General features: G+C 43.2%; 1 protein-coding gene and 1 pseudogene across 13 annotated transcripts in view; one reads left to right on the top strand and one right to left on the bottom strand.

The window, feature by feature from the left end:
• PTPRT (protein tyrosine phosphatase receptor type T) overlaps positions 1 to 25,333 on the top strand; it is a 1,037,422-nt gene that overhangs the window by 426,236 nt on the left and 585,853 nt on the right. For all 13 annotated transcript variants that reach the window (XM_077873195.1, XM_077873196.1, XM_077873193.1 and 10 more), the window contains exon 7: positions 18,564 to 18,857. In XM_077873195.1, the coding sequence (XP_077729321.1) occupies positions 18,564 to 18,857 (294 nt within the window). The remainder of the gene's footprint in view (positions 1 to 18,563; positions 18,858 to 25,333) is intronic.
• LOC144298838 (transcription initiation factor TFIID subunit 9-like) lies at positions 1,715 to 2,492 on the bottom strand (annotated as a pseudogene).

The following is a 25,333-nucleotide window of genomic DNA, read 5'->3' as shown; positions in this document are numbered from 1 at the left end:
TTGGATACATGCCTCTCAGGTTGTAGGTTCTGAATTTTACTGTCTTACATCTTTTTAATAGTTTGGAGCATATGCTTCCTATTTCCCATTTTTAAGCAACTATCCATCATCCTGATTGAAAACATAATTTTAAAAGTATTATGCTTCTAAAAAATAAATGAAGAGTGCCACTAAAACTTGCAAAACAAAACAGACATATTTTTCAGCATTTCTGTGTTACTGAAAAATGCTCTATAGCAGGAAATAGAACCAAATAGAGTTATATGTTTGCCAACTGAATGTTTGATTGAACACGATTTTTTTCAGGAACCTGAACTGATTTGTGAGTACTGATGAATTTGAGTATAGTAAAAAGTAAAAAAAAAAAATGCACACAGACTTAACACAGAAGGCATGATTTATAACTAGGAAAATGGATGAATTGAACCTTGTCAAAATTAAAACTTTTGCTCTGTGAAAGCTCATGTGAAGAGAATGAAAAGACAGGCTATAGAGTGGGAACAAATATTCATAACCACATATGTGACAAAGGACTAGTATCTAGAGTATATAAAGAGTTCTTAAAACTCAACACTCAATAGCAGAAAAACAACAACAAAACCAACCAAACAAACAACAGTAATTCAATTAGAAAATAGGTAAAAGTTATGAGCAGACATTTCATTGAAGAGGATATACAGATGGCAGATAAATACACGAAAGGATGTTTAATACCAGTAGTCATTAGGGGAGTGCAAATTTAAAACCACAATGAGGTGTCACTACATACCAGAATGGCTAAAACAAAATGATAACACCAAGTTTTAGTGAGGATGCAGAGAACTCCGATCACTCATTCATTGATGGTGGGAATTATAAGATAGTATGGCCCTCTGGAATGCAGTTTAGCAGCTCCATATTCCGCAGGATCTAGCAGTTGCACTCCTGGACATTTATTCCAGAGAGAGGAAAACTCTTAGTTACACAAAATCTGTATAACCGCAGTTGTCCATAGAAGCTTTGTTTTGTAGTAGCTAAAAACTGAAACAGCCTAGATGTTTCCTTACCACGTGAATAGAATGGTTATACCATGGTACCTCGTACCATAGAATCCTACTCAGCAATAAAAAATGGATTAAGGCTTTGTGCCACCACCTAGTTGTATTTTCAGGGAATTATACTGAGTGAAAGAAGCCAGTCCTCAGATATTATTGTCATTTTTTAAATGTCAAAATTTTATTTTATTTTATTTTATTTTATTTTATTTTATTTTATTTTATTTTATTATTTTATTTTATTATTTATTTATTTAGTTTTTAAATGTCAAAATTTTAGAAATGGAGAATGGACTCCTGATTCCCTGGGGTTGAGGATGGGGTGGGGAGAGTGAGGAGGGAGATGGGTATGGTTATAAAGGAACAACATGAGGGCTCCCTGTAGTGGTGGAAATGTGCCATGTCTTGACTTAATCGGTGTCAACATCTTGGTTGTGATATTGCATGATAGATTTTTTTTTGATGAGTGACTTTATTTTTTATACTTAAAGACTGATGAAAAACCATTGCTAATCCTATTAAAAAAATCCAACATCTCAATTGGAAAAGATCACTGTATTTACTTATTAAATATCATTTAAGTTTTTTATGACATAATGTGTAAACACCTAGCATATATATATATTTTCAGTTTGGTGGGTTCAAGACTGAGTGTACAAGTTATAAGCATCAGGGCTATATTACAAATTAGCGTAGTCATCATTGTCATCATCATCATCTTCATCATCATCTTCATCTTGTTTTCTTTTTAATGCATCTGATGCTTCATTGGCAGTATTTGGTGATGACCACCATGTTAGTGGTAATAAGCTTGTTTTGGGACCCAATTAATGATGGATTAATCAGAATATTCTGAATGGCAATATTGCAGGAATTGATGCTTTTACAGCTGGGGACTATGAGGTAGGCATCTGTACTGTAAACCTTTGCCCTGTGAGGGACATTGGAGTCCCTACTTCAGGTGACACAGACATGGTTTGTGGGGTTGGTGTGCCAAGTGTGGGAATACTTGGCTTGCTAGTAACTGAGCCAACACTTAACCACAGAGCCATTATTCTTTCCACAGAAGTAGATGCCTTTTTTGGTAAAAACTTAAGTCTATAGTTTGGAGCAAACAGTATATATCAGGTGGTAATCTAGGGCCTGAATATGGCTCAATTATTGCCTTGCAGTATCTAATAAAAAAAATCTTTTGGGGGAGGAGATTTAAAAGACTGATCAGCACAACACAGGATTACCAGTTGCACGTCATCTGCATCAGCAGTAGTTTTCTTAGCATGGCTTGAATAAATTTTTGTATCATCTAAAATTGTAGTCACATATCAGAAGGCAAACTCCAACATCTGATTTATAACTCTTGGCTCATATTCTGTAAACCCCGTATCTTTTCAGGATTTGTACTATCATCTGTGCATCTTTCAGCATGTTCTTGGGAGAAGCCATCTTGCCAGACTCCATGGTTGGACTTCTCGAGCCAAATCACCCACATGAATGTATTTCAGTCCTGATCTTGATGCAAGTTCTTTGCCTAGCATGCTTTTGCAACCCTTGGTATATCTGGGAGCAGGATATTTGGAAGCAACAGGATCCTCACCCTTGCATGATAGTTTTTTTTTTTTTTTAATTTATTTATTTACTTTAGGGACGGGGCGGGGAGAGAGTGGGTAAACAGGCAAGCAAGTTGGCAGGGAGGGGCAGAGAGGGAAGGGAAAAGAATCTTAAGCAAGCTCCGCATTGAACATGGAGCCTGATGGAAAGTTTAATCTCATGACCCTGAGATCATGACCTGAGCCTAAACCAAGAGTCATATGCTTAACTGACTGAGCCACCCAGGCATGTATGTCCCTTGCACATGAAGCTATCATTGAGGAGGCTTAGTAAAAGATACTTAGGATCTATTTTTTCTTAGAGCTGGTATAAGTCTATAATTATCCAAAATAGTTAATAAAAAAATTAATATTGATGTTTAAAGTGGCAACCTGGGTTCTCAACCTGAACCAAGGGGGCCTTTCTGGGCAGGGATGAGCAGCCCCTCTTCTGAGGTAGAGTGCTCTGTTCAAGATTTCTTATACTACTGGGTTTTCTATAATATCAAGCTACCAATTCTTATGACTCCTCTCTACTCTCAAAATATTCTTCACTCCAAGCTTTAATGAAAAAAAAAATCAGATTGCCTGACAGCAGAAGAGGATTCTTCTTTTGACTTTTGAGTTGACTCATTCATTCAACAAATACTTATGAAGTAAGTATTTACTGTGCACCAAGGATCAAGGCAGGTACTGTGAATAAGGTAGTGATAAATATATAAGTGGTCTCTGCCCTTGTGGTGATTACATTCTAGTGGGGAAGACTGGCATGAGCAGTCACACAAAATGTAACTGCTCTGAAGAATCCTGTCTGAGAGCATGGGGAGGGAGGTCAGGAAGAAAGGTTTGAGCTGAGCTGTGGAGAGTGAACTAGGTGAACAGGAAGAAGAGAAAACAGTATGGGCAGAGGCCCTGAGGTAGAGAGGATCACAACACGTTAGGAATATTTGAAAACAGATCTGTGTGCCTGGAGCCTACGAGAAGACCAGTAGCAGGAGATGAAGCTGAAGAAGCAGGCAGGGGCCCTATCACTCATGGCACTCATGGTGTTTGAGGCCACGTGATGGAATGTAGTTGGTACTTTAGGAAGATCAGGGTAATATGGGCTACAAGGTGGAGAATAGATCTGAAGAGGGTAGAAGTAGAAGCAGGGTTAGAAAGGCCTATGCATATTGTGCGAATGGATGATTTAAAGCTATTTCCTTTTTGTTGATTGAAATATAACGTACAGGATGGCAAAGTACATTGACTTTAATATATGAAAGTGTGTTAAACTTGTTTTTGATTTTCATAATTTGAGATTCTGTGGGATTTTTTCCATACATAATCGTATCATCTATGAATAATGAGAGCTTTATTACTTCCTTCCCAATCCTTGTGTTTTTTAGGCCTTTTTCTTGCCCCATTGCAGTGGCTCAGGCATCCAGGAAAACTAGACTAGGGGGAAAGTATTGATTGTGATGTTAGACTCTGCTTTGGTTTCTTGCTATCAGATTAAAGAATTTGCCCTTCTTAGTTTGTTAAAAGTTGTGGCATGGTTAGATACCGACTTTCATCAAATGCTTCGTTGGCATTTCCTGGGATTGTTGAATGATTTTTATCTTTCAGTCTGTTAATATGATGAGTTATACTGGTTAATTTTCTAATATTAAACTGTTCTTGCAGTCCTGGAATACACCCAGTGTGGTCACGATCTATTACTCATTTTATGTATCACTGGATTTGGTTTGCTAATATACTGTGTAGACTTTTTATCTCTCTGTTTATGAGAGAGATTGGCCTAGAAATTTCTTTTCTTGTGATATCTTTGTAAGGTCTTGGCATGACAGTTATCCTAGGCTTGTCAAATGAGTTTGGAAGTATCTCTTCTGTATTCTGTGAAAGAATTTGTGTAAAGATGGTATTCCCTTGAAACCTTTTATGCATGTAAAAACTCAAGCTTATTTTACCTTCTATCTTCAAGTAGAGTTTTGTCCCAGGAAGGCATTCTGTCTAAAAATTCTGTCACTTTGTCGATACCCTCAGAGGTTGCTCTGTGTCTTTTTGGGTTAACCTCTGTCTGTGCTTAAGATGTACATGATGAAGGTACCTAGTGGTATCTAGAAGAGTGTCTGAAATGTGATACCCAGGAAATATGCCGCCTTCTCCCTCATATTCTCTCCCTGCCACAGAAGTACCTGGCTGCAGTGGGCTGTGGTGGGTGCCAACATGAAGCCACCCATCCTGTTCTCAGAGCCTGGTGTCCACCTGTCTGAGTCAGAAATGTGGCCTCTGGTCTATGAGAGGACAGAGACCCATGGACCTTGCTGTGTTCTGTTGTTCCTAAGTCCTTTCCCAGTGGGCTGCAGTGTAGGCCTGATGCTAACTCTGTCTTCATGCTGGCTGGCAGACTGCAGAGGCAGCCCCTGGTGGAGCCATGGGTGGGGCTGGGGGGGGGTGTGTGGAAGAGGCCATTTTTTCAGTTCCTTTATATAAAGGGGGCATCATTCACCTCTTAAACTCTCTGCACAAACTGTTTAGGCTGTTGTGGGCAAGCTTCCTAATCCATCTGGACACCTTCTCCTGATACTTTCCAGCACTGGATATTTGTAGTCACTTGGGCCTTTTGAGCAGCTTAGAGACACAGCCCTCAACACCCCCCCCCCCCATACCCGGATATGCTGAGGAGAGAAATTTGCAAAATAACAATATCTCTAAAGCCCCAGCTCCCTTCCTGTGCTCTTTCACTGCGGTTGGTAGCATAGCAACTGATGGAGCTGCCTGGACTCTGGTTGCCCTGAATTGCATCTTCCCTGCCTCCCTCCTCCCTTCCTCCCCAGCACCTCCTTTCCCTTTACTCCTGCTTTTCTCAGACGTGTTCTGTCAAGACGGCTGCTATGTTCTCCCCCTGGTCCTTGCTGTGTGGCCTGACCTGGTGGGAGATGAGCGGCTCCCTCATGCTTAGAGCTGAAATTGATTTCATTACATGTGCTACAGGAGCCCCAGATGCCCTAGTGCTCCCCAGATGCTCAGAGAGGAGATCACGGGAGGCTTGAGGAATGGTGGAATGACCCTTAATGCAGGGGGCTATGGGATGGGGAGAGGGACAAGAGCCGGAGGGTGTGAGGGGTGGGAGGAGGGAATAACTGACACTTATCTGAGGCCTGTCATGCTATAGATATCTGCATTTGGTCTTCACAAGGACCCAGTGAGATAGGATCCATTACTCTGGTTTTATACATGGAAAAACTGAGGTTCAGGGAAATTAATTAAATTGCCCAAAGTCATAAAAATAAGTGATAGAGGTTATAGGCCAAACTCTCTGTCTGACTGCCCATTACAAGGGAAAATGAATATGAAAATGCCGAGAGATGGAGTCCAGAGTACTGGGCCTTGTGTGCAGAAGCCAGTACAGTGCCCTGGGATGCTGGGCAGGGGGTCTGAGATGGATATTTCATATCTACACCAGGCAGGCATTGTGGAAGTCTGGGCTCTGCAGGTGTGCATGTGCCCAGGACTCACCTGGCCTGTTGGATCCTAATCTTGTGCTTGTACTGGTCCCTTTGCTGCGCCTTCGATCCAATCAGTGATCAAGTCCTGGCCTGTGCCCTAAACCTGAGTCTAGTCCTCTTCCTCTCCAGCCCCGTGGCCATTACCTTGGTCCAGACATCCGTCATCTCCCTCTCAGTGATGGACATGACATCCCCTGACTCAGATGCCTCTCCTTCAGCTTCATTCTTCACCCTACATTCAGGAGTAATCCAGAAAGAACAGGTGCCTATATCACACCACTCCTTACAAAGTCTCAGGCCAAAGCCCTGACTCCTCAAGAAGACCTTTCCTTGTCTGGTCCCTGTTGACTTTTACATTTCTCCCTCCCCAATCTTATGCTCCAGCGGGCTGTGCCATTCTAGAATGACACAGGCTCTTCTCATCTGTCTGAAGGCTCCTCCTCCCCAGATGCCGGTTAGACTCTCTTCTTCTTTTATGATTTCATGATCTGATTTCTCCAGGATGTCTTCCCTCATTTCCTCCATCTGATTTCCTACTCAAAGAACTTCCCTAGGGCTGCTGTAACTAATTACCACAGACTCAGTGGCTTAAAACATAAAAATTCATTATCTTACAAATATGGAGGTCAACAGTCTACAGTGGGGCAGCAGGGCTACATTTCCTTGGGCTCCAGGGGACAGTCTGTTCCCTTGCCTTCTGCAGTTTGTAGAGGCTACTTGTATTCCTTGCTGCTGGCCCCTTCCTCTGTGTTCAAAACTAGCTGTGCAGCATCTCTCAGCCCCTCTCTGGCTCTGATTCTTCTGCCTTCCTCTCTCACTTACACGGGTCCTTCTGATTACATTCGGTCCGTTCAAGACTTCGTCACGTCTTCAGAGTTGTTTTTGCCATGTAAAGCTGGGGGATTAGGGCGTGGGCATCTTCTGAGGGCCACTCTTCTGTGTACCACACTCCTCTCTGTGTCCCCTGAACCCTGGCCTGCTGCTGTCCAGCCTTGTCACAGCATTTTGCCCCTTATCGATTCCTGTGTCTCTCTCACTCGCTGTGGCCTCTTTGGTTCTTCCAGGGTAGAGACAGTTATTGGCTTTGACTCCCTATCTTCCGAGCATAGAATCAGCCCTCAGTATTTGTTCTTGAACAACAACAACAAAAAATTACCTCCCTGGCTCTTATCTGCTCACCTCCCTTCTGCTGACCCCAGTGTTAGGAGCAATGGGCCAGTTAGGTGCATCGGTGGGACTCGCAGACCAGAGCAAGGCATCCCAAGTCCAAAAGCCACCAGGTCATAGCTGCATGATCTTGGACAAGATTCTCAACCTCTGTGCCTTCGTTTGCTCGCATGCGAAGTTGAGATTATTCTACGATCTTCTTCTCTCAGTCAGGATCCAGGAAGGAAATCCCAAAGGAATGGTGGAATGACCACCACCATAGGTGGTCAGAGAGTAGATACTTCAGAGAGTTTTATTGAAGGGAGTTACACAAGTGTTGGGAGGTTGCCAGAACACACATGGGGCACTAAGGTAGCCAGGAATTGCAGGAAGCATCTCTCACACCCAGGACCTGTGGTAACCCAAGGGAATAGGAGTGTGGAGGACAAACCCTGCTGGGTGATGCTGGGCCCTCTGAAAAGGGAGGCCATGGATGGTAATGCTTCTGCAGGGTCAGATGGGAGATTTCCCAGCATTTTCTTCCCTCTTCCACCTTTCTGATCTCTGCAGAGAGCCTCCACTGGTAGGACTGAGCCAAGGCTGGCAAGGGAACCCGAGGTAAAGTTTCTAGAATCCCTGTCCCAGAGTCACAGATCCAGTTATAACAGGGTGGGCTTGGATCCAGAAGACCAGAGGTATATAACTAAGGTTTACAGATGGTTTCCTTGTCTGTAAAATGGATACTATGATAGTGCTTACTTCAGGGTGTGATAGGAGGAGTAAAGGAGTCTGCATGTGGTAAATCCTGGGGTAGAGCCTGCATTTGCCCTCGTCCACTGGGGTTGAGAGAGCATTTGCCCTTGTCCACTGTTCATCCTGCACGTGTTACTGATTGGATGTCTCTGGAACTCAGAGATTCAAACTGGCCAGAGCCCGAGTTCCTTCCACTCAATTCTCTATAGCCTGCCTGCTGGATGGGGTTGGGGCAGGAGAGGCAGACGGTGCCTGTGCACAGACCTGTGCTATTCCAGGACCAGATGTTTCTGCAGTGCTCTGATTCTGATTCTGACCAGAATCCTGGCTCTCCTGGGCCCCTCCCTCGGAGAAAGAGACTCCCGATTAATACTTTCTTAGGACTCTTGATTAGCAGGCAAGGAAAGAGAGGCTCTTCTAGAACGATTACTTTGTTCTTAATTCTGGGAAGTGGCCCAGCAAAGAGTAATCTCCAAACTATCGAGGCGCTGGGGGAAGAAAGAGGAGCCAGGAGCAGACAGAGTGTTACAGATCATGAAATCTCGCCTGGTGCTAGGTCATTACTGAATTATGCATTTTGTTAAATGACTGCATTGGTTGTAATATGACTGTGTTAAGTAGACCGTAATACTCCTAAATGTATTTGCTTGTGAAAATATTGGCAGGAGTATACTCTGACATCACTGTGGCCCCTTTTTATCCTGACACAGGAAAGGGAATGCATTTAATAGAATCCTTGTGTCTCTGGATGGGGGCAGGGGCACAAAATAAGGGCACCAGCTGGGTTTCCCACCAACTGCTGGTTGGGAAGATGTAGACAATAGTGGAACACAGCACACTTGTGACGAACTAGGGCTGTCCTGAGACTGTTGCTTCTACTACCTCATGTGATCCTAATGGCAAACGCATATGAGGGAGGTGTTGTCATCCCCATTTTTCAGATGAGGAAACTGAGCCAAGGAGAAGTTACCTAACTTTCCTAATATCTTACTTTGGATTTCTCCAAAAGCAGACTCTGAGACAACTGTTTGCAAGTAATTTTTTTGGAATTTGAAGAGAACACTGGTAAAGGGAAGGCGAAGTGAGGCAGGAAAGGAAGGAAGACTTCTAAAGGGCACGTGAACCACAGCTGGTAGTTTCGGGCCGGGGGATGGTATCTGATGCTCAGCCTCTCACTAGAGATCCTTTGAAAGACTAAATAAAACAGGCCCATTGTCCCACCGAGGATCCAGGAAACTGGGATGTTTATCTATCAACTCTCCTTCATCACTGGGAGAATTGTTACTGGGAGCTGGGAGCGGTAATATCCTGGCTTGCCATCGAAGTCTGGCAGCTGTAGAAAGCTACTGGACAGGGAGATGTAGGAAGTCATCAATGCATGGCAGTATTATCCACTGAAACTACAAGTGACCTCTAGGAAAGTCTAGAGAACATGGTCTGGGTGCCACCAGAATCTGCTGTATACGGCCAAAAGGTGGGTCTGCCATAGAAAGAAGTTGCTTAGATTTCTAAGAAATACTATGGCAGAAAAGGGAAGAATAATGTTCACGGATGGTTCATCTCCTTAAATACCACACTGGGGGGGATCCCTGGGTGGCTCAGCAGTAGAGCGTCTGCCTTCAGCCCAGGGCATGATCCTGGAGTTCTAGGATCGGGTCCCACATCAGGCTCCCTACGGGGAGCCTGCTTCTCCCTCTGCCTGTGTCTCTGCCTCTCTCTGTGTCGCTGATGAATAAATAAATAAAATATTAAAAAAAAACACATTGGGGAGGGAAGAACTGCTGGGGTGCTATGGCTCCAGGATGAAGCCCACTGTGGAGAAGGCCCTGTGATAGGGTCTAGGGACACAGGTAGAGATGGCTTGGTGTTTGTTCTTCAGACAGATCCACCAGCATGTGGTCATGAACTGTACAAGTTCTGTGATGAATTTGTGCCTGGGAGCACTGAGTGGCCTGTCCACTACAGAGGACACTGTTGATATGCACAGTCCATGTCTCCTTCCCCTGGCCGGCACCCATCCCCTAGTTGCCATGAGTATGGCTGCTAGTGGCTCACAATTGCCCCTTGTACTGGATTGAATATTGATTGTTTCCCCCTCCTGCCAAATTCATGTTTCTCCTAGAGCCTCAGAACATGACCATATTTGGAAATAAGGAGGATTTTTGCAGATGTAATTTATTGAGTTGAAATGATGTCATACTGGAGTAGGGTAGGTGCTCATCTAGTATGTGATTGGAATCCTTATCAGAAGAGGGACATTTGGACATAGACACACAGACATACAGGGGAGAAGGCCACTGATGACAGAGGGAGAAATCAGATAGACACACCTCTAATCCAAGGAAGATCAAGGATTCTTAGCAAGCACCAGAAGCTAAAAGTGGAAGGAAGGATTCTTTCCTGGAGGTTTTGGTAGGGGTAGGGAGGTGGGGGGAGGGGGGGCATGTCCCTTCTGGCACCTCGATTTCAGACTTCTCACTTCTAGAACTGTGAGACCATAAATTTCTGTGGCTTTAAGCCACCCAGTTTGTAGTATCTTGATACAGAAGCCCTAGGAAACTATTACACTCTTCCCGGAGTAACTCCTCAGCCACGTGGATGCTCTTTGGCTGAGGAACAATGCCTGCACCCCTTGAGCAGCCTCTACCCAATTAATGACACAAGGGTACAAACAGCTGACACCCTTGCCTCAATGGGAGATGAGTGAGGTGGTGCACTTTGTGCTCCAGAGCTCCTTTGGGATCAGACTGATCTAGTCTGCAGCCCATATTACATCCATCCTTAGCTTCCTGACCTTTGTCCTACCATTACTCCTCCTCAGAATTCCTCCAGTCACTTGCCCAGAATCCTTGTCTCAAGTTTTGTTTCTTGGGACCCTGAGCTGAGACACCCATTGAGCCCAGAGAACAGAGAGCCTTGAGGTAATATCCAGGAGGGCATCCCAGAGGAGAACACACTCTTAAAGACAAGAAAAATGAGTCACTGGAGAAGGGGAACAGTGAAAGACAATTCCAGAGAAATTTTGTGTGTCCATAAGACCAACCCTTTTAGTATATCAATCCCTCCATCCTTGAGTCATGATTTTGATTCACCTCAAGGTGGACTGGGGTCGGTCTTCCTTAGAGAAAAAATTACTTGGAAGACAGACTCCAGTTCTGTCACTAAGAACAGTGACAGGTGGATCCAATTTTGCAGTACATATTAGCTGCCACTGCAGTCATTTGGGATTATTATTACGATTTTCATCAACTTCACCAATATATCACAGTGTTTCAAATTAAGATGCTGAAGTCTAAGAATTGTTTGCTTTGTTTTTTTTTGTTTTGTTTTGTTTTGACAGAGATGTGTTTTTAAAACTCTTGATGCTTATAGGAACTTTCCAGTCTTTCAAAATATTATCAGTTGGTGCTTAATTTTAAGTCTCATCATTGATTTTGCCTGAAGCCCACCATGTTATTCATACTCTGCAAACTCAGATCTTCACTTATTTCAAAGAAATTTTCTTTGGCTACGTCTTTGATTATTGTTCTGTTCTACTTATTTCATGTCTTTTCCCCAAGCATTTCCAGTTCTTAGCATGGATACCCATTCACTCTTCTTTGTAACATTCTCCTCCTTGCTCTCTTTCATTTCTTTGCAACCCCAACCTCTTATTTTGGGAAAATTTATCAAATATTTTCTTTGCATAAGACATCCAATATTTATTGAACCTTGACCCTATGTTCAACTGGGGCACAAAGTTCTAATTCTGGTAGGCATGTACTGGTAAATTAGTGCTGTGTCTACTTGGATCTGTTCAGGGACCTCATGGGTCCACACAAGGGAGGAAGAAGTGGAATTTCTCCTGTTGACAATTCACAGTCAAGATAGAGTTAGTGAACATATGCACATAGCATCTCTATAGTCCTTGGTAGAGCCTTTAGATCCCTCTCTAATTAAAATTCTAAAATAGACTTTAATTCTAAAAATGAAAAAGTGGGGAGCCTGGAAGATTGAGTGGTTTGTCCAGGGTCACAGAGCTGGTTGGTGGTAACGTCAGGGCAAAGAAAGATTTGGACCCTGACTCCAAGCTAGTTTCCCGTTTTCCTTTTTGATCCTTAATTCATTATTTTATGAAATGGTCTTACATGCCACTCAGTGGAATATCTAAGGAGGGTGATGCTTTGAGCACCCACTGTGTCATGCAGCTGAGTAGTCCTGAAGCAGAATGGAAAAGAAAAAATGGGCCTGATTTGGTTAAAAGTAAAAGGAAAGATGTTCTAATCAGGAGAAATGGCTGTGCAAAAGTATGGAAGTAGGAATGATAAAAGAGTGTGAGGTCTGTGTATATGTTGGTGGGTAGGGTGGCCTGGGGGCACTATTTACTGACTCATGGGTAGGTAAATAGTGATGTGATCAGAAAGATGATCAGATACAGGGTGGAGGGTGGTGGAAAGTGTCAGAGGCCAGGTTCTATCCACCTAAAACATGTGGAGGCTTACTTCATGTCCTATAGCAATATTAGTTTTTCTCAAAAGGTTTGATTTCTGTCTAGAGCAGACAATACATACGCACAAAGCTTGCTCTCTAGCTATTTGAAGCACTTTTGCTCTCTGTAGGAATTTCTGGGGAGTCAAACTGTTACAAGTGCTCACAGCAGGAAAAAGAAAGACAGGATTGGTCTGGAGATTGCTGCCTGAGGATGAGGCGGAATTATATTAAGGGGTCACCTCACCACCTACACGTTGAAGGAGAGCCTAGGCAGGTCCAGGGTAGTTGCTGCTCAGGACATGTATATGGATGGCTCACGGGGGCTTCTCCTTGAAGTGCTTTGATGCCTGGTTGGAAGGGACCAATGCCATCTCCCAGCTCAGCTCCCTGAAGGCCAGACTTTCTCCCTCTGGATTTGGTTCCAGACTGTCAGCAGAGAGTGCCATCAAATATGAGACACTTATTCCTGGCTTTGCACAGGTAAGGTACAGGGTCAAGTAGAAAGAGGGCATTGGTAGTTTCATATGTGAAAAGGCTCATGGATGAAAACTGGTGTGTGTAACAACCTCTTCGCAGGAAAAATAGTCTGAATTTAAACACCTGATGATGCTGATAGAATTATTTGGAAATAAATGATATGGGATTAAAGGCTCAGTACCTTCAGATATTCTGGGTTTCAGCTTCAGGTAAAATTTAGTGTCATTCTTCCTCCCTGCTGGGTTGCAGACAGGCATATATTTTTTTGTTTCTTTATTTTTCTTCAACATATTGTGCACACATTGCAAAATACCTATATTTTAAGTGTACAGCTTCATGAGTCTTACACAACCCAGTCAACATTCCAAAATTTTTATGATCCTAGAGAGTTTTCTCAAGTCCTTTTCCAAGCATTCACCTGACCAGAGATAACATTGTTCTGATTTTTATTATTTTATCACCCAGATCAATATGTGGTTCATTTCAGTACTCCAGAAAGTTCTTTTGTGCCTTATCTCAGTGAGTACCTACTCACATAGGTAACTGTAATTTTAACTTTCATCATCATAGATTAATTTTGCCCCTTTTTGAACTTTTCATATAAACAGAATCATCATGGATTCTTTTCTTCTTTTGCATAATGTAATTTTGGGATTGGCCCATGTCGTATGTGTCGGTGTTCATTCCTTTTTCCTTACTGTGCAGTATTCTGTTGTATGGATGCACATCATTTGAATGATCCATAAGCACACACCTGGGCTTGGCTCATCCTCCAATTTCCTCCTCCTCCTCAGCTTCTGAATTACCTTCTTTTCTTCTTACTCCTCTTTCAGTCCTTGAGTGAAAGCTAGTATGTGAGCGGCTGATAACCAGATTGTGTCTGGTTTGTTTACTGCTGAATCCTCAGTGCTCAGAACAGCGTGCGATAGATAGCAGGTGCTCAGTGTTTGTAGAATGAGTGAACTAATGAATGTTCTAAATACCTAGTTTTAATTGTTTACCAGTCTGGCCCTGGGTAGTACCTTCTCAAGCATCTCAGAACTATAGGACCCCCAAAGGCATTCTCTCTTTGCTCATAAACTTAACATGAATTGCAGGCCCATGGGTTACAAGCTCTCTCTGCAAGAGCTTCCTTAACCTCTGGACCAGATTAGGTCCCTTCATAGGCTTCATAACTGCCTTTGCCACCCCTGTCATGACCCTCATTCCATTTTATTGTCATTGCTGCTTTAATTGACTGCCTTACCTTCTCATTCCATGCATCCAGAGAGCCTGCATTTCTCTCTACCACTAAAGTCCACGTACTCGGCACTCTGGCACCTGAGAAGCAGAGTATGTACTAGTTGGGATTTCTTTCACAGAGAGTTTTGTCAGGTTGTTCATCTTAAAACCACGATAGTTAGACAAAGCCCTTCGTGAAGAGAAGGGTGAATTTGAAAACATAGCCTCTGCTATGGACTGAATGAATGTGTGTCCCTCCCTTTCCAAATTCATATATTGAAGCCCTAACCCCGGATGTGATGGTATTAGGAGGTGGCAGCCTTTGGGAGGTGATTAGGTTTAAATGAGTTCATGTAGGTGGAGCTCCCGTTATGCGATTAGTGCCCTCATGAGAGGAGGATGAGACCCAAGATCTCTCTTTCTCTACCATGGTAGTACATAATAAGGAGCAAACCAGGAAGAGAGTTCTCACCAGGAACTGAATTGGCAGACATTCTGATCTTGGACTCCCTAGCCTCCCAGACTGTAAGAAATAAATGTCTGTTGTTTGAACCACCTAGTCTTTGGTATTTTATTATAGCAACTCAAGCTCCTAAGCCAGCCTTTGTAGAATATGATATGATCTATATATACAATGAAATATTACTCAGTCATTAGAAACGATGAATACCCACCATTTGCTTCAACGTGGATGGAACTAGAGGGTATTAGGCTGAGTGAAGTAAATCAATCAGAGAAGGACAAACATTATATGGTCTCATTCTTTTGGGGAATATAAAAAATAGTGAAAATGGAATAAAGGGGAAAGGAGAGAAAATGAGTGGGAAATATCAGAAAGGGAGACAGAACATGAGAGACTCCTAACTCTGGGAAAGAACAAGGGGTGGTGGAAGGGGAGGTGGGTGGGGGATGGGATGACCTGACCGGGTGATAGGCACTGAGGGGGGCACTTGATGGGATGAGCACTGGGTGTACTATATGTTGGCAAATCGAACTCCAATAAAAAATATATATATAAAAAGATTTCTACTTAGGATATAGCATTTCATGGGTAGGATCATGTTTTTATGTATAAAATGTTTTAGCCCAAATGTTAAATCTGTGAACGTGTTGGGTGGGTCATGGCCATGAGGACCTACCTACACATTTACTTTGTGTTGTCCCATGGAATCTTAGCATGTTTATCTTGACCCAGATGATTGGGAACCTGGAAGCACTCGGTCTGTGAACCTCACATCAAGTTCCATTTCCTTACATGGCTATACTCCCAACTGCTAGCCCCTTCAACAAAGGGTGGCTTTGGGGTTCCAAAGAAGTGTAAACTATTATGGGCATGTGGTCTGCCAGGAGGATCTCTGTACATTTCCTTTATTTTCAACATAGCCTCTTCAGGAGTTCATGTAAAGGCTTTAGAAGGGCTCCTGAATTTCTGAAATGGTGGGTGTAACTCTCAGTAACAGGCTTATGTGCATTTTCCTGGGAAGAGAGGCTGGAATTTCTCACCAGGTCTTTGCAAGGGTCTATGCATCCTCAAAAGTTAAAAACTACTAGGGACGTTTCCTCAGGATCATCTTTCTGGCTAACTACATAAACATCTGAAGCCCAAGAAGCAAAAGGGAGAGGCAGGAATGCTATGTGGACCCTGACTTCTGATGCTCTGCCCCCACCTCCTTCTAGTTAATAGGCCATGGACCCTTCTGGGCCTTGGTTTGCATTCTGAAGACTCTAGCTATTGGATTAGATGGCCTCCTAGATTTCTTGCACTGTCTGGTTGAGTAGTTCATGTTAAAAGAGAAGAACTGACAAACGCAGTCTTTCTGTTCATTTAAAAAAGGGAGGTGTTTACCCCCCCAAAAAAAATAATAATAAAAATAATAATTGCGTGTCTCATCCCTACTTCTCTCTCTGAGCCACTCGAACATGTGACTTATAAAGAATGCCAATTATAAATCAGAGGATTACTAACAAAAGAGAAAACGAAACAATAATCTGGTGGCTGCTTAGAGCCAAGTACCTGAAGTGCTATGATGTATTTCATGATAATCTCTTGAGGGGACAGAGGGAGAGAAAACAGCATTGGCTAGACTGCACAGGGACATGTGAACTCCTAAGTCATTTGAGATGGAGACATTTATTTACTCGAGGGAATGTTTGTTACTATATTGTACCTACCATCAGAAATACGTGGCAAGAGACCAAACATTTGGCAAGCCTGGTACTTTATTTTCTTTCTGATGGTCAGCACTTTAATGCTAATGCCTGAAATAGAGCAAAAACCATGGTGTAAAGTCGATGGGAGAGAGCTTAATGTGGTCACTTGGGCAAGCCCCAAAGTATTGCAGTCTGCTGCTCTTAATTCTGTCCAGGGCCAGCCTGTGAATAATTATATTAAGGAGTTGGGCAGAGTCATCACAGAGCTACAAAATACCACTCTTGGGGCCTCCCTGGAAACTGATGGGAACTCTGGAGAGTTGACAATGGGGATCAGAGAGTCTATATATTTAAAATGCACAAAGGATGAGCCCAGAAATTATCTGCCTGCTAACCTAACTTCTCTACCTGAAACAAATTATCCAAAAATCAATTTGCAAACACCTTTGAGATAACAAGGCCTTGAGTAATAACCTTCATGGCTTTGTAAAGAAAAGCATCTAGCTTGACTAATCTGCTTAATTTCCTTCTCTGACCAAATGGCAGGCTTTAATAGAGGCAATCTGAAGTTGTCCCTTAAGATTTGTTTCAAGTCACACTGAGAAAATATTGTCCACCTCTGTTTCATAGCAATTATTCTGTCTCTGGAGAATCTTTGTGGCTAGGTAATTAATTAGAAAGCAAACACAGAATGAGTCTGATCTATCCTGAAGCTCTCACCTGAGTTCCACAGTGAAACCTGTACCTGCCTTACCCACCTGCATAGCCCAGAGGCCCTTCAAAAGTTGTATTTCACCCCTAGATGCCTCCTCCTCCCTCCACTTCCTAATTCTACTCTGGTTATCACTAAATTGTTCATACCCATTGACAGATTCCATTTCTGTTGGCAGTTGCTTCCAAAAAATAAAAATAAATAGGAGAAACTGGAGTCATTTGCACAAAGATGTTCACTGCAGCATTATTTACCACAGCAAAACTTGGAATAACTCACTAGTTAATGTGATTACCTGACAGATCTTTCTGTAGATCTTTAAGACAGTGATGACAAAGTCTATGTTGTAAATGAAGTCTTTAGAATGTAGTAAGTGAGGGAAGAAAAACACTGGGTCTTTATGTTGCTGTAGCTGGATGAAAAAGGCTTAAATATATGAACAGAAATTGGAGCATGGAGAAATATAAATGGTTGTTACTTTGGGTGGTAGGGAAGGGGGCTTATTTTCTCTTTATTCTCATTTTCTATATTGTTCCACTTGCTATTTTTTGCTACAGACAAAATTGACAAATATATCCACTTTGATTTTTAGAAAATGAACATTTTAGAGGCAAACAGCTTTCCAAGGGAATATCTGGCCTTGGAAGGGATAAAGATGTGGGTTCCATCCTGCCTTACCTGCTTCATGATCTCCGTTCGGTGCCCCATTGCTTGGGTTCTTTGTTTTATCCATCAGACTGGAAGTGATAATGTCCCAAGATTCACACAAAGTAATGCATATGAGATTTCTTGGTAAATAAGGAATACAAAGTTAACGTTAATTTCTGCAGCTTTGCCAGTGGACTAAGGATTGCCAGAAAGACTCACCATAAGTGCTGTTGAAATTCTGATTTATTTAGCTGAGGAAATAGAATTTAATGGGAGAGGGTCAACCCAAAGCAGATGCGGGATAACTCCGCATGACTTTTCCCTTGACCCTCGATTCTCATAGCGGACACTGTGTCAGTGACACTCTCCCTCCTGGAGGGATCCCTCTGGAGTTCAGGAAGAAGCTGAATTTTTGCTGTGCCATCATCCTTTTGCTACTTAGGCTCACAGCACTATTTGGGGAGAGCTTCCACTAACAATCTGTGTGTTACTATGAAAGAAACGTTTGTAAACCTCAGACTCCCCTGGGCTTTGAACCAAACTCCACTTTAGTAAAGACATGTGCTCGTTTGAGGATAGAAAGCAGAATATTAATCCAGGCAGCTTTGCTGTATTCTAGAAAAACCATTTATCCACAATTGCCTTCTTTCTTTACTGTCTTTAAATGGAGGAGATTTGGTGTGGGAGAAGAAATACTGATTCAGGTATTTACATATAATTTGAGGAAATTCCAGTAGGATATGAATGGAGTTATGAAAGGGATCTGAGCTAGTGTATATGGCTCCCTGGAATTCTGTCCTTGTGTGTACATGCTTGGATTCTTCTCTGTAAACCACTTGGGTCTGACATCCTTTGCTGATTGCTTGTCTTCCAGAGCCTCCCACACCCATTGCCCCCCCAGAGCTGCTGGCCGTAGGGGCCACATACCTGTGGATCAAGCCAAATGCCAATTCAATCATCGGGGATGGCCCCATCATCCTGAAGGAGGTGGAATATCGCACCACTACAGGCACCTGGGCTGAGACCCACATAGTTGACTCTCCCAACTATAAGCTGTGGCATCTGGACCCTGATGTGGAGTATGAGATCCGGGTGCTGCTCACACGACCAGGGGAGGGAGGCACGGGACCACCAGGGCCTCCCCTCACCACCAGAACCAAGTGTGCAGGTAAGAACTTCTTTATGACTACATTTTGAGAGGTTGGAGTTCTGTGACAGTCATTTCTAAACTTCTTTGATGGGAGTGTGCTTCCTTTTGTGAAGAGCAACAGTCAGGGTTTTGGTCTTGCCTTAGAGGACCTCCTGGCTCTGGTGTCAACTCTGGAGATCACCTGGCTATGACCATGATTCATAGAGCCTCTTGACTCCAGCTATGTCATGGAGAGGTTCCTGGTTCTGACACTGTGTCAGTGGGACACTGGTTCTGTCTCCCCAAGGACTTCTGGTGCCTCTGTGTGTGTGAGGCTTCCTAGTGCTCAAAGTGACCCTGAGGGCTCCTGGCCCTGTATGCCTTATAAAGGTCTCGTTTGCACTATATCTCAGAATGCTTCTGCTTCTTGTTACATATCTTAAGGTGTTTGTGACTTTGACTTCTTGTTACATATCTTAAGGTGTTTGTAATTTTGACTCCCTTGGCTGGGCCTGTGACCCTGATGAGCCCTTGGTTTTTGTAGTTTCCCTGAGGGTTCCTGGTCCACATTCTGTCTCTGAAGGGTTCCTTGTGCCAACTATCTTGGGGCCTCCTGATTCCAGCCTGAGAGTCTGGACTGGGACTGTCTATTCAAGGGCCCCCTGAATTCTGTATCTCTGTAAGCTCCTGGCTCAGGGTACTCTGGGGGCTTTGGCTTTAACAATTTCTCTGAAGTTTTTGGATGCCGCTTTAAGAGTTTGGTGTCTGGGACTGTGTCTTAGAGGATTCTTTTGATCCAACCATTTTGTATCCCTGGGGACTCCAGGCTTCTATGGTGTTTCCAGTAAGGAACATTGGCTAGGATTGTATCTCTGACTATATCCCTAAGATATTCTGGCTCCGAACATAACTCAAGAAGTTAACTCAGTGTTTTCTTTTGTTTTTTCTTTCAAATCACATTATTTATATCATCTCATTTTTCCTAAGTAACCATTTGATTACTTTTATCTCATATATATGTAAAGAAATAGAGACCCAATATTTTTTAAAACTTTTTGTCCAAACTAGAATTGACCAGTGGCACAGTCAGAATTTGCATTCAGGTTTTTCTGACTCAAATGCCATTGATCATTGGTCACATCACATGAAAACAAAGAGGCATGCGCCATCAGCATGGAATACAGAGGTGAGGCTCTTCCACGGGGTTGGAAAGTACTCTTCACCACCACTGTTGCCCACACGCTTCGACCTTTCTGACATACACTTGCGGGTATGTAGAGAAGTGGCACAGTCAGAATTTGCATTCAGGTTTATCTGACTCAAATGCCATTGATCATTGGTCACATCACATGAAAACATGGAGGTATGCATCATTAGCATGGAATACAGAGGTGAGACTTTTCCACGGGGTTGGAGGAGGGTATGCAGGGAAGTGGCAGTGTGAGCCATTGGCTTCCACTGGGAAAAGGGTCACTGATGACTTCTGCATGGGAAGAAAAGGACCCATCATGACAGTGACCCCGTGGAACAAAAAAAGCAAAACAATTAGTTCTATAATGTGACATATATGTCCTCAAAATTCACTGTGGTATGGGAAGGTATGTAGCAGAAATTATCAGGGTTATGGGAAAAAGTGGAATTGGGGCACAGCACTCATACTTTATCAGCAACACATTTAAACAGTGGCAAAAGTAGGTAAAAGCCATGGCACAGTTTCATGTATGTAAATGGTTTGGGATACGCATAAATACTGCAGCGTATATGGGGTATTTCCTTGAAGAGATTGCAAATTTGCTTTGGAAGTGTATGTCAGAAAGGTCGAAGCGTGTGGGCAACAGTGGTGGTGAAGAGTACTTTCTAAATATGGTGGAAAGTTGTGGATGTGGCTTTTAGCACGCCCAGTGAATGGACATAGCAGGTTAATGTTTGAGGTGGATACGTTCTGTGTATCCCTGCATGGTTCCGTTGAGCTGGGTGTAGTTTTCTGTTTCAAAAATGTTTTACATACAGAATCACACATAGCAGATGTGACATTCGTGTTATGCTCAAATTGTCCTCTAATATGTCAGTCGTGTTGGAACACATTCGTGTTGTCAAAACAAGAGCTATAGCAGAATTCACTGTAATCATTCCTGAGTACCTCAGTAGTGCATCTCGATGGCATGTAACCCAAGGTTACTGAGGGTGTCCATTGCTTGGGAATATTCCTTTGAATATTACTGAGCCACTGTGATAAATGGAAATGCCATTTTCTCGATTATTTTCAAAAGTGGGCCTTTTGTAAAATTCCTTATTGAAACCTTATTATGAAACCTACTATTTCAGAAGGACATAAGATTTTGTTATTAAACCAGGTAATACCTTATCTCAGTTTTGCAATTCAATATTCATCCATAAAAGTAATTGATTTGATCTTGCCAGTGAGACTTTTCTCTTTCCGTGGGGTAAGTCTAAGAGTTTCCTGGGTTTTTGATCTTTATAAATGATACTTAAAGCACTTTAGCAGCCCCCATGGACTTATTTGCTGATGATCATATAATACATTTTGAAATTCAATCACAAGATGATCATCTCAATAAAAATTTACAATCTATTGCAAACTGTTGCCACGGCTGTGTAATGGATTTTACATGTTGAAAACACAATTGTGTGACTATCACTGTAAAAATTATGAGTTGAAATGCTGTTTGTGGTTTTATATTTCAAAAAATGTTGTTGTTTAAGTAAGTTACAGCTAAAATCTTGAATAACCCACATTTTACAAAATGTGTCATCAAGAACATAATCTTCTTTCCCACATTGCCAATGATGGTAGAATGTTCTTTGCCTCATAATTAATTTTTAAGAGGATTCCAGGGCTGGTATCCATTTGTGGATGCTGTTTATTGGGGTGGGTGCTCTTAGCTACCCCCCTTCCTTTTTCTATTATTAATCGCACTGGAAATGTACTCATTATTTTGCAAAACAGAAAATGAGAGAATGTGGAGTGTGGAAGGTATAATTTCTGCCCAGAGGAATTTACAGACTCAGTTAAGATTCCAGCAAAACAGCAAAAAGGGTAAAACGTAAACATAAAGTCGAATATTGAAATAGCATGCTTTGTGGAGAGAAACCGGGTCACTGTGGAAAGGCAGTAGGCAGTGCTTTTAAAATGCTCAGAGCACTGGTTCTCAAAGCATAGTTCCCAGACCAGCAGCATCAGCATTACCTAGGAACTCCTTAGAAATGCAAATTCTCAGACCCCATGCCCTGACCTAATGTTTCAGAAATTCTGGGAGTGGAGCCCAGAATCCTGTCCTTTAAGGAGCCCTCTGAGTGATGCTGAGACACACCCACACTGAAGAACCCCTGGTACAACTGTGCCACACCAGCATGCCACTTTCATGGTGTGCCCCTTAGGTTGCTTGATCCTTACGGCAGCTCTGAGAGGTAGATGGAAGGAAGACTGTGGCTCAGAGTCATCAAACCAAGATTGCAGATCGATTCAGTGTTTAGCGCAGAGTCTCTTGGCCCAAGGGACTCCCCATCATGTGGTTTGATGGGGTTTACTCTCCACGCGTCCTTTCGAGGGTGGGCTTAGATGGTAGAGCAGCTGACAACTATGGAGACCAGCTGCATGCTCTCATTCACTGCAGCTGTAGGCCTTTCCTTCAAACATCTGCTGAGCCACTTCCCTGTGCCAGACTCTGTGCTCAGGCTGCAAGTGAGTGTAGCTCAGGAAGATAGCAGAGGGCCAGCTCAAGGGCAGGTGGGATGTAGACTGGTTCATCTAGGTCTGACAGGCCACTGACCAGGTATGTCCTTGGTGCATCAGGAGCGAGGTGGGGATTGTCAAGAGTTTGGCTCCAGAGCAGCATTCTAACCCAATAATCTGGAGCTCGCCTCAGAGCGTGACTCTTAGCCAGTTAATTCAAAACCTAGACAGACTATCTAGGAGAGAAGAAGAGGGCCAGAAACGATGCTTCTAGGCTTCTGGTTTGGATGGCTGAGAGACGAGTGGTGGAACTGCTTTTCAACATGGAAAACCAATAGATGGGTTAGGGGCATGGGAGCAAGTTCAGGCTTGAAGATGTTGGGTTTGGAGTAAAGATGATGCATAGCAGATGATGGCACATGGAAACCTGGAGCTCAGGAGAGATCAGCGGGCTACCTCTTCATCTTCCCTGAGAGCCACCTGATTGCACCTGCATTTTAGAATCAAAGGGACTTCTTAGTACCAGTGAAAGCAGCCTGATTTTCTTTCTTCATGCTACTCCCTTGAGATGCCCCATTCATTTGTTTTTTTCATTCATCACCATGTTCTTTTGCTCAGTTTCATTATTTGCCACCCTTCCTGAGATACAGGCGTGGGGTGCATATGTAATCATGTACATCAGAGTGCTTTGAAAAGCTCAAAATACTCTTCAGATGCCTGTCATAAAACAAATTGTTATTGGTTGCTGCTATTGTTCTGGATGTTGTGGTTATGAATTGTTAAAACGGGAAGTTAAAACAGGAATTGTTAAACTGACTGGTATGTGAAGGGGTGGGGCATATTCTTTTGTTCTTCATCATCTCATAGGAAATCCAATTTCAGAACCTGATGATCCTAGTTTAGACTCTCAAAGGTTTTCTTGTCTAGAAGGATGGGTGGTTTGCCCTGGCACATCCTCATCAACAGACATCCAGGGATAGGAGTTGGGTCCTCGGAGGGCTGTCTGTTGCCAACCCAGTCTCACCTTGAGTGCTGTCTCTGACAGGAAGCTCATGCTCTCCCATAGCAGACCATCTAACTGCTGTGGGTCCTGGGGGGTTACTCTTGCTCTCTACCTAATGTTAGCCAGTTATCACAAGACTCCGGATGGGGTCCTGTGTAGGAGCGGAGTATCCTTTAGGTTCAAAAGAACACAGGCTTCTGGCATCAATATCTGGATTTCACAAGGAGGGCCAAGGTCCACGGCATTGAGAATGGGACCAGGGCCAGCAATTGGGAAGGGCAGTGAGACAAGGAGAAGTGAGAACACGCCACCAGGCCAGTTCATCTTTTCTCCAGGTAGTGCTTTCAGTGGTCTGAGCACCTGCTTGGTTGATGCCTTAAAACTATCACCCAGCATCAGACAGGAGAAATTCTCCCTTATCGTCACCCAAATCTGCCTCCATGCCACACTCCCTTATTTATGGGTCTGGTTTTACTCCCAGGAGACAGATCCCCCCTTATCTCAGATATAGATGTTCAGCAGTCCCGTGCTCTCTCTCTTATGCTCTGGAAATCTCTTCCCTTCATCCTCAGAAGCCCTGCTTGAGCCAGACTTTAGGCAGTAACTGTTGTAGAACCACAAAGCAACAATCTGGAAAGCCAAGTGATCCTAAGGCCCCCCCACCTCTGCTCTGCCACCCTGTGATTGCTTGCTCCCTATAAATCAAAGGCCCCTTTGCCTGGGTACCCACTTCATTGTGGTCTTGCAGAGTTCAGATTTTCCAAGTGAAAAGTAACTTTGTGCAGCCCAAAATGTGACACACACTGCTGATTTGGAGGGCTTTCTTCCTCTTCCCTTCACCTGAGGTTTGATTGCACATTATATTTTATTTACATATTTATGGATTCCTACTTGAAGTGATATCTGTCTGTCTCTTTTCTCTAAGGGAATAAAGAGGAGAAATTCAAATTGCTGGGCTCAATGAAGTGAGAGTAGTCATTAGAGTTTAGTGAGAAGAATGGAGGCTTTAGAGCCAAAAAAATTCTCGTTTTTATTTCAAGCTGGTACTTGCTGTCTGGATGGCAGTACACCTGTCTGTGCCTCTCTTTCTTTTCTTCCATTTACAAGAGATTACAATACACTTTTGTTGTGAAGTCTCAATGAGATAAGTTATAAGCCTAGCAGAGAACTGAAAACATAGAAGCCCCTTCATGAACATTATTTGGAAAAAAAAAAAAAAAAGTCTCAGGCCTAGGAAGAGGGTGTCAGAATCTAAACCAATTCCTTTCGTTCTGGTGTGATGGACCCTGTTGTAAAGGACTTCTCTAGTGCAGTTTCTTTACTTTCTCAGATAGTGATGGGATAGTACAGCAGCTCTAAGCTGTAGGGGAGGCTTGAAACAAAAGGCTTTGCAGGCCAAGGCTCTGGAGTCCTTGACACATGCTTGCAGGGTACAGAGGTGGCTACAGTGGTACCTGATATGGGGGCCCCGGGTGGAGATAGGAGACGCGCTTTTTCCAGTTTTGTCTTAGTCCCAAGAGAGAAAAGCATGTTATCCAGACCCGTCTCCTTTCTGAGAGGCCGCCAAGGGTTACAAGCGTGAGAACTTGCAAACAAGGAATGGAAGTGAGTCCTGACTCTTGTCAGTGAGCATCCTCAGGTGGGCTCTGTGTTTTCCATCCAGCATGCAGTTCTAGGGCAGGGTGGAGGGATTAAAAGAGGGATCAAGGGTCTAGAAAATCGAACAAAGCCATGTAACTGCCTAGCAAGGCCTTTTTGCTTTTCTTTTTTAATTTCCGTAGGCCTTAGCTTCAATGGGGGGTAGCATTGCCTGGCCTA

Source organism: Canis aureus, chromosome 26 (assembly GCF_053574225.1).
Source record: "Canis aureus isolate CA01 chromosome 26, VMU_Caureus_v.1.0, whole genome shotgun sequence".
In the NCBI taxonomy this organism is placed as follows: domain Eukaryota; kingdom Metazoa; phylum Chordata; class Mammalia; order Carnivora; family Canidae; genus Canis; species Canis aureus.
This window is presented reverse-complemented; position numbering and strand designations above follow the sequence as displayed.